The sequence below is a fragment of the Tyto alba genome, unplaced genomic scaffold (genome assembly GCF_018691265.1).
Source record: "Tyto alba isolate M040663 unplaced genomic scaffold, T.alba_DEE_v4.0 Super-Scaffold_13, whole genome shotgun sequence".
NCBI classification, from domain to species: Eukaryota; Metazoa; Chordata; class Aves; order Strigiformes; family Tytonidae; genus Tyto; species Tyto alba.
The window spans coordinates 29,475,087-29,487,747 of NW_024881275.1; the positions used below are offsets into that span (position 1 = coordinate 29,475,087).

The 12,661-nt window shown below is 40.2% G+C and overlaps 1 protein-coding gene across 3 annotated transcripts in view; it reads right to left on the reverse strand.

Moving 5' to 3' along the window:
• The window catches only part of PCSK5 (proprotein convertase subtilisin/kexin type 5), a 246,574-nt gene that overhangs the window by 96,546 nt on the left and 137,367 nt on the right, over nucleotides 1–12,661 (reverse strand). The window contains exon 11 of one of the 3 annotated variants that reach the window (XM_042787935.1): nucleotides 8,271–8,358. The exons of the other annotated variants lie outside the window; for them this stretch is intronic. Within the exon in view, the coding sequence (XP_042643869.1) occupies nucleotides 8,318–8,358 (41 nt within the window). The 3' untranslated portion in view covers nucleotides 8,271–8,317. Of the gene's footprint in view, nucleotides 1–8,270; nucleotides 8,359–12,661 lie in introns of those variants that run through there. 3 annotated transcript variants of the gene reach the window in all.

Here is a 12,661-nt window from a genome sequence, read left to right on the forward strand (position 1 = left end):
CTTCATAAAAATTTTCTTTGTTATGTCCAGTCTAAATATACACCCTTTCTATTTAAAACTATTGCCCCTTGTCTCATCACTACAGGCCTTGGTAAAAAGTCTCTGTTCATCTTTCTTATAAGCGCTCTTTATATGTTGAAAGGTCACAATAAAGTCTCCTTGGAGCCTTATTGAGAGCCTCTTCTACAGGCTGAACCACCCCAATTCTTTCAGCCTTTCTTCATAGGAGAGAGTTCCAGCCCTCTGACCATTTTTGTGGTCAGAAAGGTGCTAACAGAATACTTAAAAAATTGCTTTTATTGAGCTTCTAGTTGTGTTTATGCCAATTTCTGATTTTTGTATTAGTACAAATAATTTTTTTCAATAATATACTAAGTATGGGTTTACCTGGTAATAGATTTGACAAAAAAGATCAGCCCTCTGGATTTTACATTTTTGTATCTACCAAAAAGTTCCTATTCATTGATAAAATAAAATATGAACTACCCAGGAACATTAGCAGGACAGCAAGTAGAAGCTAAGCCTTCAGTGGCCACTGTACCTTTGTGAACAGTTTCTGTGTGTAACTTTGACACTGTGTCACCTGCCATGAGGCTTTACATTCACTTAAAAAATATCCCTAAAACATACTATCTTAAAACACTATGGAATTAAATTCAAGATCACATTTGTATTCATATCCTGGCAGTATTTGTCTACTTCAAGAATTTAAAACACATACGATTATTAAGCAGAGACATCAGCTGCAAAAAGGACTAAGAGCGAAAATACACTTTTGGGGCATCAAAGTCATACCCTGCTAATAGTGACAGCAAGTACCACCCAAATACTTCACTCTCTCATGAGTGTTAGGAGCCTCTGGGCAGAGGTCATTCGTCTTGGGGTTCAGCCACCCCACAGTCCATGGTCAGCAGTGAGTGCTCGTATGTACTCAGCATGGTTATGTCAAGTTATCCCCTGCCCACAGCAAGACCTGAATCAATTCCTGATTTAATTCTCAGAGCTTTTTTATGTATGAGTAAACCAAGTTAATGCAGTCCTCCGACCACGTGGTATCCACTGTGCCTCGCACATGGGGACATTTTCCCCAGTCAAAGAACATACCAGTGAGCCTTGCTGAAAACCTCGGCAGAGTGATCAGGAAGACTGGCTATACTTTTCTGCCTCTGAAGGAGCAGAGTTGTGACAGAAACAGAAAACCTGACTACTGCTGGCTGGTGATTGCTAAGACAGACAAGCTGCTGCTTCTCTGCAGCAGCATTTGGCTGTAAATCATAAAGCCTCTACTGAAGACATTCATTTATATCACTTGAAATGAGCCAGCTTATGTGAACGGAATAAATCTGAGGATTATGTGCACTTAGAAGGGAGAAAAAAGTTTGCCGAAATAAAGTTGGCTAAGGAGCATCTACAGTAATAGAGGTATAATTTTTTAACTAGTCGTAGTCTTTTTGTATTGGATATTTTTTCCCCAAAAGCAAAGATCCATTGAAAGATATGGCAGCTTGTAAGTTTTCTTTAAACAAAAAAAGCCATTTTTTGACTGCATCATGGAACACCTCTTAAGAAAATGTACTAATTTCCTCTATTAGGAGCAAATTTACCCTCAAAGATATATTTAGGATTCCCTGATAACTCAAAAGCAGCCAAATGTCATTTCACCCTATCAAACAATAAAAACATCTTCTGGTAAGAGCCTCTATGCTAGACTTCATCCCAGAACAGATGACAACAGATGAGTCAAAGGCACTGTATGTGGAAATGCTGATGGATGATTAGCAGGAGACACAAAGATAGAATTTCTGTGCTGTCAGGTGTATCAGATACATGGTACAGAAAATCCTTCTTGTTCTGTGTCACACAGTGGCCATGTCTGTTCAGAAGTGTCAGTGCTCCAGAGGGATATTTATACTCAAACTAATTCCTGAGTGAGCATAGGGCTGCAGCAGATTTTGGCAGCGGAAGGATATACACAAATAGGCAGAAAGTCATAACAAAGTGTTTTGCAAATTATTTAATAATGACGATGGTGATTTTTAGAACTCGAACTATACCAACCTCACCCCAAGCAGAGAAATTATTAATTAACTAAGCAGACTTCACATTATACCCATAGAACTATGTAGTGGATTCTGATCAGTAACCTGAAACAAAAGGAAGTTAAACAATAAGTCAAGTCTATACAGATAGGTGGACCAATATGCTGGATAATAGACCTTGTGGATGAATTTCTACATCCCCTGACTTAAAAGTGACCCCTCAACAGCTGATTTTTCTGGAGGGAAAAAGTGATACAGTTATAAACTTCAGGCATCTAACTGATCTGAGTTTTCCTGTGTTGCCCTTTATCTTTCCTTATTATTACTAGATGTTCTACATCCTGACAGGATGCTCTAAGTGCTTAAAATACTGTATAGTAGATGATATGATTTGGTTCCTAAGTGGCCTGAATCCTAGTTCCACAAAGTGGACACACTGATAATAAAACAATTGCTGGTTTTGTAATTACTGATATACATTACAGCAATGCAACAGCAATGAAGAGTGTTGGTGTTCTCAAAGGCAGGTGCTTGCTGCTTTTTAAAAAAGACAGAACCACCCCATGCATAAGATATTCACCGTTGCCATGGATGAATATAAGCATAGCTAGATATTTGCCTAGAGCATTCTCATAAGTGTACTGCTTCAATAATTAGTATATAAAGAGGTCATGCAAATGCATAAAACTTTTAAGGACTTTTCTTTTAAAATGCAGTCTTCATTGTCTATAACTAAAATGTTCTGCTTTGGAGAATTGCATCAGTTCATAATTCACTTTTAAAATTTGTTGATCCCAGTTCTTCTTTCTTAATACTGCAAAATAGAAATCTACATTTCACATTAAGTGGCAGACTCTTAGGTTATGAGTCCATAGGGGAAGACTTCTATCCCTCCCCTTCCTCCCTGCCCCCCCAGTCCTTAGCAGAGATTTGCTAAAGGTCTGAGTTGGGCTTGTTAAAAGAAAGTAATGTCAAAGGTTATCATTCTCATGGCATGCATCGTATTAGTGCTGTCAGTCCATTTGGCAATGTTTGGAATACTAGGAGCTGCAGAGCATAGTAACTGTACATAGCTTTATATCTAGGACAGACAGACATCAAGTCTGTCAGTTGTTGAGCAGAGGCACTATCTTTTTAAATTCTTTGTCTGCTATTCTGATCATGGTTTGGTGACAATTCTGAGTGCTACTATAATAGAAATTTAAAGCTTAATTTTGCCTTTTGTCTGCTGTTATTTCTGCTTTAGAGGAATTTAATTTACATTTTAAAACACGTGTAAGTTTGACTCACAATATACGACCCCAGGAAAGTAACCAACTGTAGCACAAAATGTCAATCTACTTTTCTTTACGTATCCCAGCATAGGCCTCAAGTTTCTGCTTAGACTCTGTTTTACATTCACAGTTCCATTCCTTGCTTTTCAGAGCCAGCAGAAAACAAAGTGCTGCAGAGCTGACGAGTAATGAGAAGCTTTGATAACGAAGCGTTTGAGGCTGGGAGAAGTAATGACACCTCCCTGGATTGTCTAAAAGATTCCCTCTCCTCCTTTGTACACCTCCATCTCTGGAACTATACAGATATATTTCTGATCTTACATGTCTTTCAACTAGAAGCAACATTGTGTGGATCTCAATTTGTGCTAGGGGAAAAAAAAAATCCAATAATCATGATCTAGGCTGCAGAATTCAATATATTTTCCAGCTACCTTCCCCACATCCCAGTAAGATTTTTTAGGACTTGCTCAAGGCTAGCCGAGTTCAGATACCTGGCAATTTGTTTGGGTTTAACATATAAAACACTGAAAAAATTCCTAATGCAATTTTAGTATTACATTTAATAAAACTTTATTTATAGCTGTGAGATGAATTGTTGCATGTAGAATGGAAACAAGAGCTATCTAGAAAGGCTGCAGTGGCCATAAAATAAAAAGACAATCCCTTTAAATCTACTGCTAAAAAATGCAAGTTTCTACTCCATTTCTCCCAAACTACATTAATTTCCAAATCCCACCTCTGATACTTTCTCTACTTACAACAATGCTTTCTGTATGAAGCAAAGATAAAGGTTATGGTATTGACCCAATGATTCCTATGATATTTAAATGTGGTTTGGGATTCCTGAGGACACAGACCTTTTTCTATTTTACATGTTCTGTCAGGGCTGGGGGACACACCTTCACTCCATGTTGGACTAACTATTGATTGTAGCTGGTTTGCTTCTCTCCTTTCTTGGTGCTAAACTAAACGCTGCTCTAACTTCAAACAACTTCTAATCAGGGACTACAAGTCAAAAAGTGTTCAGATTAATCCGTTCAGATAATGTGACTGACTGCTAACACCTCTCTCAGGCTTTCCATCCACCAATCTGTTGAAGATTGGTCATGTATGTGTGGCTAGATTGTCTTTTCCAAAAATACATTTGCTTTTCCAAAACTCTTGCTGTCAGCTGCCTACCTAGAAACACAGAATCATAGCATCATTTAGGTTGGAAAAGACCTTTAAAATCTGAGTTCAACTGTAAATCTAACACTGCCAAGTCCACCACTAAACCATGTCCCATGTCCACATCTACTCATCTTTTAAATACCTCCAGGGATGGTGATTCAACCACTTCCCTAGGCAGCCAGTTTCAATGCTTGATAGCCTTTTCGGTGAAGAAATTTTTCCTAATACCCAATCTAAACCTTCCCTGGCACAACTTGAGGCCATTTCCTCTTGTCCTGTTGCTTGTTACTGGGGAGAAGAGACTGACATCCACCTTGATACAACCTCCTTTCAGTTAGTTGTAGAGAGAGGTAGGGTCTCCCCTGCACCTCCTTTTCTCCAGGCTAAATACCCCCAGTTCCCTCAGCTGCTCCTCACAGGACTTGTGCTCTAGACCCTTCACTGGCTTTTGTTGCCCTTCTTTGGATACGCTCCAGTGCCTCAATGTCTTCCTTGTAGTGAGGGGCCCAAAACTGAACACAGTATTCGAGATGCGGCCTCATCAGTGCCAAGTACAGGGTGATGATCACTCTCCCAGTCCCGCTGATCACACTATTCCTGATACAAGCCAGGGTGCTGTTGGACTTCTTGGCCACCTGGGCACACTGCTGGCTCATATTCAGCCAGATGTTGACCAACACTCCCAGGGTCCTTTTCCGCCAGGCAGCTTTCCAGGCACTCCTCCCCAAGCCTGTTGCACTGCATGGGGTTGTTGTGACCCAAGTGCAGGATTCAATACTTAGCCACGTTGAACCTCATACAGTTGGCCTTGGCCCATTGATCCAGCCTGTCCAGATCCCTCTGTAGAGCAATTCTATCCCCAAGCAAATCAACACTCCCACACAACTTGGTGTTGTCTGCAAACTTACTAAGGGTGCACTCAATCCCCAGATCATTGATAAAGATAGTAAACAGAGCTGGGCCAAATACCTAGCCATGGGGATCACCACTTGTGACCAGTTGCGTATTGGATTTAACTCCATCCACCACAACTCTTTGGGCCTGGCCATCCAGTCAGGTTTTCATCCAGCGAAAGGTATGACTGCCCAAGCCATTAGCAACCAGATTCTCCAGAGGAATCCTGTGGGAAACAGTGTCAAAGGCTTTACTAAAGCCCAGTAAACAACATTCACATTCATCCACTAAGGCCATCATCTTGTCATAGAAGGAGATCAGATTACTCAAGCAGGACCTGCCTTTCATAAACCCATGTTGACTGGGCCTGATCACTCTGTTTGTCCTGTATGGGCTGTGTCATGGCACTCAAGATGATCTGCTCCACAACCTTCCCTGGCACCGAGGTCAGACTGACAGGCCTGTAGTTCCCTCGATCCTCCTTCCGGCCCTTCTTGTAGATGGGCATCACATTTGTTAACTTCCAGTCAACCAGGTCTTCCCTGGTTAGCCAGGACTGCTGAGAAATGATTGCATGTGGCTTGATGAGCACTTCTGCCAGCTCCCTCAGTACCCTTGGGTGGATCCCATCTGGCCTCATAGACTTGTGTGTATTTAAGTAGTGTAGCAGGTCTCTAACCTTTCCCCCTTGGATTATGAGGGCTTCATTCTGCTCCCCACCCCTGTCTTCCAGATCAGAGGGCTGGGTACCCTGAGAACAACTGGTCTCACTGTTAAAGACTGAGGCAAAGAAGGTATGAAGTGCCTCAGCCTTTTCCTCATCCTTTGTCACTATGCTTTCCCCTGCATCCAATAAAGGATGGAGATTGTCCTTAGCCCTCCTTCTGTTGTTAATGTATTTATAGAAACATTTTTTATTGTCTTTTACTGCAGTAGCCAGATTAAGTTCTAGATGGGCTTTGGCCCTTCTAATTTTCTCCCTGCATAATCTCACAACATCCTTGTAGTCCTCCTGAGCAGTCTGCCCCTTCTTCCAAAGGTCATAAACTCTCTTTTTTCCTGAGTTCCAGTCAAACTTCTCTGTTCAGCCAGGTCATCCGTCTTCCCTGCCAGCTCATCTTTCGGTATATAGGGATAGCCTGCTCCTGTGCTTTTAAGGTTTCCTTCTTGAGGAATGTCCAGCCTTCCTGGACTTCTCTGCCCTTCAGGACTGCCTCCCAAGGGACTGTCAACCAGGTCCCTAAACAGGCCAAAGTCTGCCCTCCAGAAGTCCAACATATCAGTTCTGCTGGCCCCCCTCCTTATTTCTCCAAGAATCAAAAACTATAATTTTGTGACTGCTATGCCCAAGACAGTCTTCAGCCATCATACCAGCCACAAATTCTTCTCTGTTCACAGGGTGCCTTCCCTAGTTGTCTCATTCACCAGCTGTGTGGAAGTTATATTCCACACCCTCCAGGAACCTCCTAGACTGTTTCCTCTTTGCTTCATTGTATTTCCAGCAGACATCTGGTAAGTTGAAGTCCCTCATGAGAACAAGGACTAGCAATCGTGAGACTTCTCCCACCTGCTTATAGAATATTTTGCCTGCCTCTTCACTGGGTGGTCTATAGCAGACTCCCACCATGATCCCTGCCTTGTTGGCCCTTCCCCTGATTCTTATTCATAAACACTCAACCCTATTGTCACCATCATTAAGCTCTAGACAATCAAAACACTTCATAACATACTGGACTACCCCACTGCCTCTCCTTCCTTCCCTGTACCTTCTGAAGTGTTTATAGCTATCCATTACAGCACTCCAGTTGTGTGTCATCCCATTATGTTTACCTGACTGCAACTATAGTATAGTTTTCCAGCTGCACAATGACTTCCAACTCTTCCTGTTTGCTGCCCATGCTGCATGCATGGTGTAGATGCACTTCAGTTGGGCTACTGATCTGCCACCTTTTTCTAGGGAGTTCTAATTCCTATGTGACTGTTCTCAGGAGCTCCTGTGGTTTCTAACACATCAACAACCCTTATGTCTTTGTTGCTGTGTGGAACGCCATCTTCTACCTCTGCTGAGATGGCTAAGGTGCTGCATGCATTAGTACAGGGTCATTTCAAATGTTCTCTAGTCTACTCAGCACATTGTAGAGCAGATCGGATGACCTCACTCTCAGCACACTCTTCCTCACTCACTCACCTGCCACCCCCAAGGCTTATCTCTAGTGAGCCTGGTTTTATCCCTTTCCCCCTTCAAATCTAGTTTAAAGTTATTTCAATGAGCCCTGCTAACTTCTGTGCAAAAATCCCTTTCCCCTTTGAGACAGGTGTACTGCATCTGTTGCCAGCAGGCCTGGTGTTGTGTAGACTGACCCATGATTACACACCTCAATATTCTGCCAGTGACACTAGGCTCAAAGCCAGGTATTGATCTCCTGGATCTCCCTGTTTCTTCCCTCATCATGCCCTGAAACAGGAAGGATAGAGGAGAACACTACTTGTGCTCCAGATCCCTTAACCAGTAATCCCAAGGCCCTGAAATGTCTTTTGATTGCCCTTGGACTTCTTACTGCAACTTTATTGGTGCCTACATGAAAAACCTTACTTAGTAAGGTCTGGTTTGTGTGGCTCACATTTGGAAATGGTATGTTATATGCTTGTTTCTTGATAAATGTAATTCCCACAACATTAAAATCATGTAGATTAATGTCTGGTAAATACGACTCCAGATATCAGATTCTTCTGGTGATAATATCATTACATCAGTGGTTTAGGGAGTGACACTACTAAGCTGGAACCTTTTTCAAGCACTAATGCATTTGGATGTAAAATCTGGCTTAAGGGGGGTCCCTGGATGGTGCAGAGCTGCAGCAATAGCTCTGTGTCATGGCTTGGCAATGAAGCCGTGAGCCTGCTGAGAGGAGCAGGTGGCCAGATGACATGGTGCTAGGGTTATTCCAGGTGAGGAAACACTGCCTTGAGCCAACACAGCCCTAGGAGAGCAAGAGAAACAAGTCACATGTGAGATAGCTTGCATTTGCCCATGTTCATCAATAAGTTGAACAAGAAACTTACCAATATCATTCTAAGTTGTCTACCTGAAAATATCAGCTTAATCTTTTAAGCACAACAAATCATTAGTCTAGCTTGCATAGGATACAGTCTTCCTCACTCCTACAAAGACCAATGTAACTTCATGTGTCTGGTGTCAGATTGCTATCTACCTAAAACCAGGATATTGCGAGAGCCAAACTGAAAGCTCATGTTTCACTTGCTCCATGCACCATGTGTATGGGCATTAGGGGCAGGTAGGAGTTGATATTAGCTGCTAATGGTTTATGAAAATATCAGCTAGCATCTCTAAGACTGGAAGGTCTTTTGATAGATGAACAGCTTTGCCCGATTGATATAAACATTCACAAGTGCTTGCTATTTTTCAAGAGTCTTATGTCACCTTCTAGCAATGAATTAAAAATATAATTTTAAAGTTATTGAAAATATGCAGGGTGTTTATGAACAGTTTATTTGACTCCTCTGAAATGTATGTATTGTGAAGATTTTTTTGCTAGTGTCTGAATTTGTGCCTGGTTACTGGTCACCCTATGGCAATTTAAATCTGGCCAATCTAGGTCTCCTATCTAGGAGCACAGATAGGCTTGACTCTTTCTCACTCCCAGACTGGTAATGCTCTGCTCACAACAAGAATAATCACCAGTTTTATTAAATACTGTAATTAAAAATGATATTAAAAAGCTGTATTAAATGACAAATTCTCTCTTGTGGTCACTGTCCAGTGGAAGCGACAGATACTTTGTCTAACTTAAAGAGATGTAACATAACTCTGGTAGTCTGTTACTCCCTTGAAAATGAGACAACTCTCAGTTTCTGTAGGAAGAATACAATCGCTGGTCCTAGGAATAGCCTGAAAATGAAAAAAAAGTGGCTAAAGTTTTGATTCCTTTTGTCTTTTGGTGGCATTTTATTTCATGGTACTGAAGTGTAATAGTCTATACTTTAGAGCCAGGAAGAGTGAAGGATGTTCTGTAAAAATCTCCCTGCAAATGAATTGTATTCCTTCACTACAAATGGTCTGTTTCCCTAGAGAGAGTACTTGGCAGCATTTGGAGCTTCAGTTACAGGTAAAGAATTGTTCATATGATTTGATCATTGTTCGTAAAACTGAAGTGTTTCATTCTCAATCTAGAGACAAGTTGGCATTAATGCAGCATTCCCTTTTTATGAATGCAATTGCATGCTCTGTTGTTGACCAAACAACTGATAGAACAAGGAGCCTTTGCATACAAATCTGCCATAGCAAAACCAGATCAACAGTTTTGATATCTTCCCAAAATTAGATGATCTCTACTATTTTTTTCATATAATCAGTTAGTTAACTGCTTTAATTATAAAAAAAAAACCCTCTGATTTTGCAGAGAAACTGAGCATAACATATCTCTTTACAGTGAAAAATTATATGCAGAACTGACTAAGCAGAGAATATCCCAAAATGATTATTCAAGTCTTTCTTTTTGAGACTACTAGATAATAACTTCCTGAGCAAAGATACACGCTGGCTGACAACAAAACAATTACAAAAAAAATTACCAAGAAAAAAATTCTTGCCCATTCTTCAGTTAATTCTATTGACATGAATTTAATGAATGTTGTTTACTTTCCAGAAAATTAAACAAATAATGAGTATTGCTTTAGCAAATCACTAGCTGGCTCAAGTGTTTTTCATGAATTAATCTTTCTTCTTATGAATGTAAGACAGAAAAAAAAGGAGATCTTGCAAGCAGTAATGACATCTGTGAGGTCCTTCTGTGTGTTCTGCAATGGCAAATCACTGCCAGGGACTATAGCAAGGGACAGGGTTGCCATGCAGCCCAGCAAAACAGCCCCCTGAAAAGGCATGCTGACCCACTTTCAACTACCAGCTCTTGCTGACCCTTTGTTGAGTGAGAGGTTCTTCCAAGTTTTTGTTGTTTTCACACTCAGTTCTCATTTCTAAAGGAGCAAGCCTGTCTCTCTCTTTCTCCTAATGTTCTTCTTTCTTCCCCAGTATGCATGAAAGAAAGGCAGATCACTTCTCGTGACAGTCTTTGCTTTAGTTAATTAAAAAAAAAAAAAAAATCTTCCATCCTTTCCCTTGTTAAGAACATGCTGTAGAAGAAATATGGATCTTGCCATCAACAAAATTATGATACAATTCCTTAAGGAACTCAGTCTGATCAGAGTAATTCATCTATGAAAACCCATACTTTAATTGTTACTCTTGGCAACAGTGAAGGATAATAGTGTAACATTATACTAAATATTGCCACGTGCAATAGTAAAAAAACTGTTTCAGTCTTGCCAGCAGCGGTGTGCAAACCCCCTTTTGAATTCAGGTTTGGATGTTGTGATTTAATCTAAATCTTTTGCTTCTCCTCCTTCCAAAACCAACAGAGGTTTAGAGAGAGCTGCATTTTTATTGGAACCATTTGCTCAGTGTAAGTTGCCAAAATAATTTAGTTAAAACTAGTGCTTTTATTTGGGTTAAGGTTGATTCCTGAGCTCCACAGAGGTCGAGGCACTTAGTTTGTCTTCCTCTTTTTCAATTCCACCATGGAGTCAAGCAGAGCTCTGCCAGATCAAGTTGTATTTCCTGAATCCCCGTCCCCCCGTTGAGCTTATTTATGTTTGTGACTTTGCACAAGTGGAGAAGAAACCTTTTTTCAGCCTTTTCTTCAGTATTTGTCTTCTACAATGCATAGAAAATTGTGTGGCTCCAAGGATTCAGAATAAGCAGGCTCCAGTGGTGCAACAGTGCAAGGTCTGCTGCCAGTGCTGCTACTGCTGGTGTGTTAATGTGACCTCTCCTCCGATAATGAGTGACAGCTGCTGTGAAATACCTCACAGGGTGTTTGCCTCTCTTGGGCAACAAGTGGAAAAACATAAAAATATAGGATTTTGGAAGTAAGTTACAGAAAAAAATTGCTCTATTTTATGCTACTTCAAAAGCATTGTTTGAACTTCGGATAGCTTCAACAAAATGATAATACAGTCACAATCTCCTGCCAAAACTTTTTAAATCCTGGGAAATGTTTCCCAACAACAAATACTGTAATGTTATTGCAATTAAGAAACTATCTATTTCTCATTATGTATGTGTTTTCTGTGTGGGCATGCACTGGTAAATGGGACAAAACCATGCTCCTGAGTATCAGAACCTTCACGTGATGAGGGGGATTGAGTGAAATACCCATTTCTAAATCTATCCTCTGTAGTTAGACCCTGGTTTGGATCCAAAAATGAAAGTGTTTTTGGTTTGGTTTCTATTCCATTGCAGCAGAAATGTCATAGGTCAGAATGATATATTAAAGGTGCTCTATGGTAGCAGTGCCTTGATCTGAGATAGATTAAAAGTTAGGCTTCAGTTTTAAAGTGAAACCAGGGTAAAGATTTGATGGTTCTTGTATGTTACATTCTTCTCTCAGGAGATTCTAGCACAAAACAGTTCAAATATCATCTTAAAAGAAGTATTGAAGTCTTGGGTGGAATTCTCATGAAAAGAGAACCAGAAATAAGCCATTCTGGGTTTTTTTTTAGATGCAATCCAAACTGAAAGCAGTAAGAATTTACTGAATGGGAATCAGAAGCCAATCTGTGTTGAAATACAATGTAGTATGCATTCAAGGTCCAGTTTTAACCCATCCTGAAAATATAGATCTTATTTAATAGCACAAATGTTTATCTCTGTTTGGATTACAAAAGAGAGAAAAAGTTAAAAAGAGGTAGCTTTAATACAAAATTACAAGACTGTACAAAATTTTAGAAACCTACATGACAGCTGAGTGAATAGTATCATTTCTGTCCCATTAAGAGTCCTGATAGCTCAAGACTTGATTTTATCCTAAATCTGACAAAAATCTTAAATATAAATAGTGTAGGGTGAATAGTACAAAACAGAAATATGAAAACACTGTTTTGTCATTTTTAGTGAAAATTGTCAACAATTCTGAATGAGAACATGGTCTGAATCCAGAAATTGCTGCATCTTCAACTCTAGACTATTTTATCAGAATACTAGGATACAAGGAAAAACTAAAATCCACCAATTTACTTAGTTTTCCACCAGCACTGCATGAAATAGGACTGAAGGGGACTAAGATCTGGCCAATGCATTTTGTAGCTGCCATTTTTGTGTTTAGTCATTCTAAGACAAAAGGTTTTCCTTATAAAAGAGAATATAGGCCCCTTCAGTTTGGGCCTGAAAGGTCTCAAAACTATGCACAACATAGGGACAAACAAACT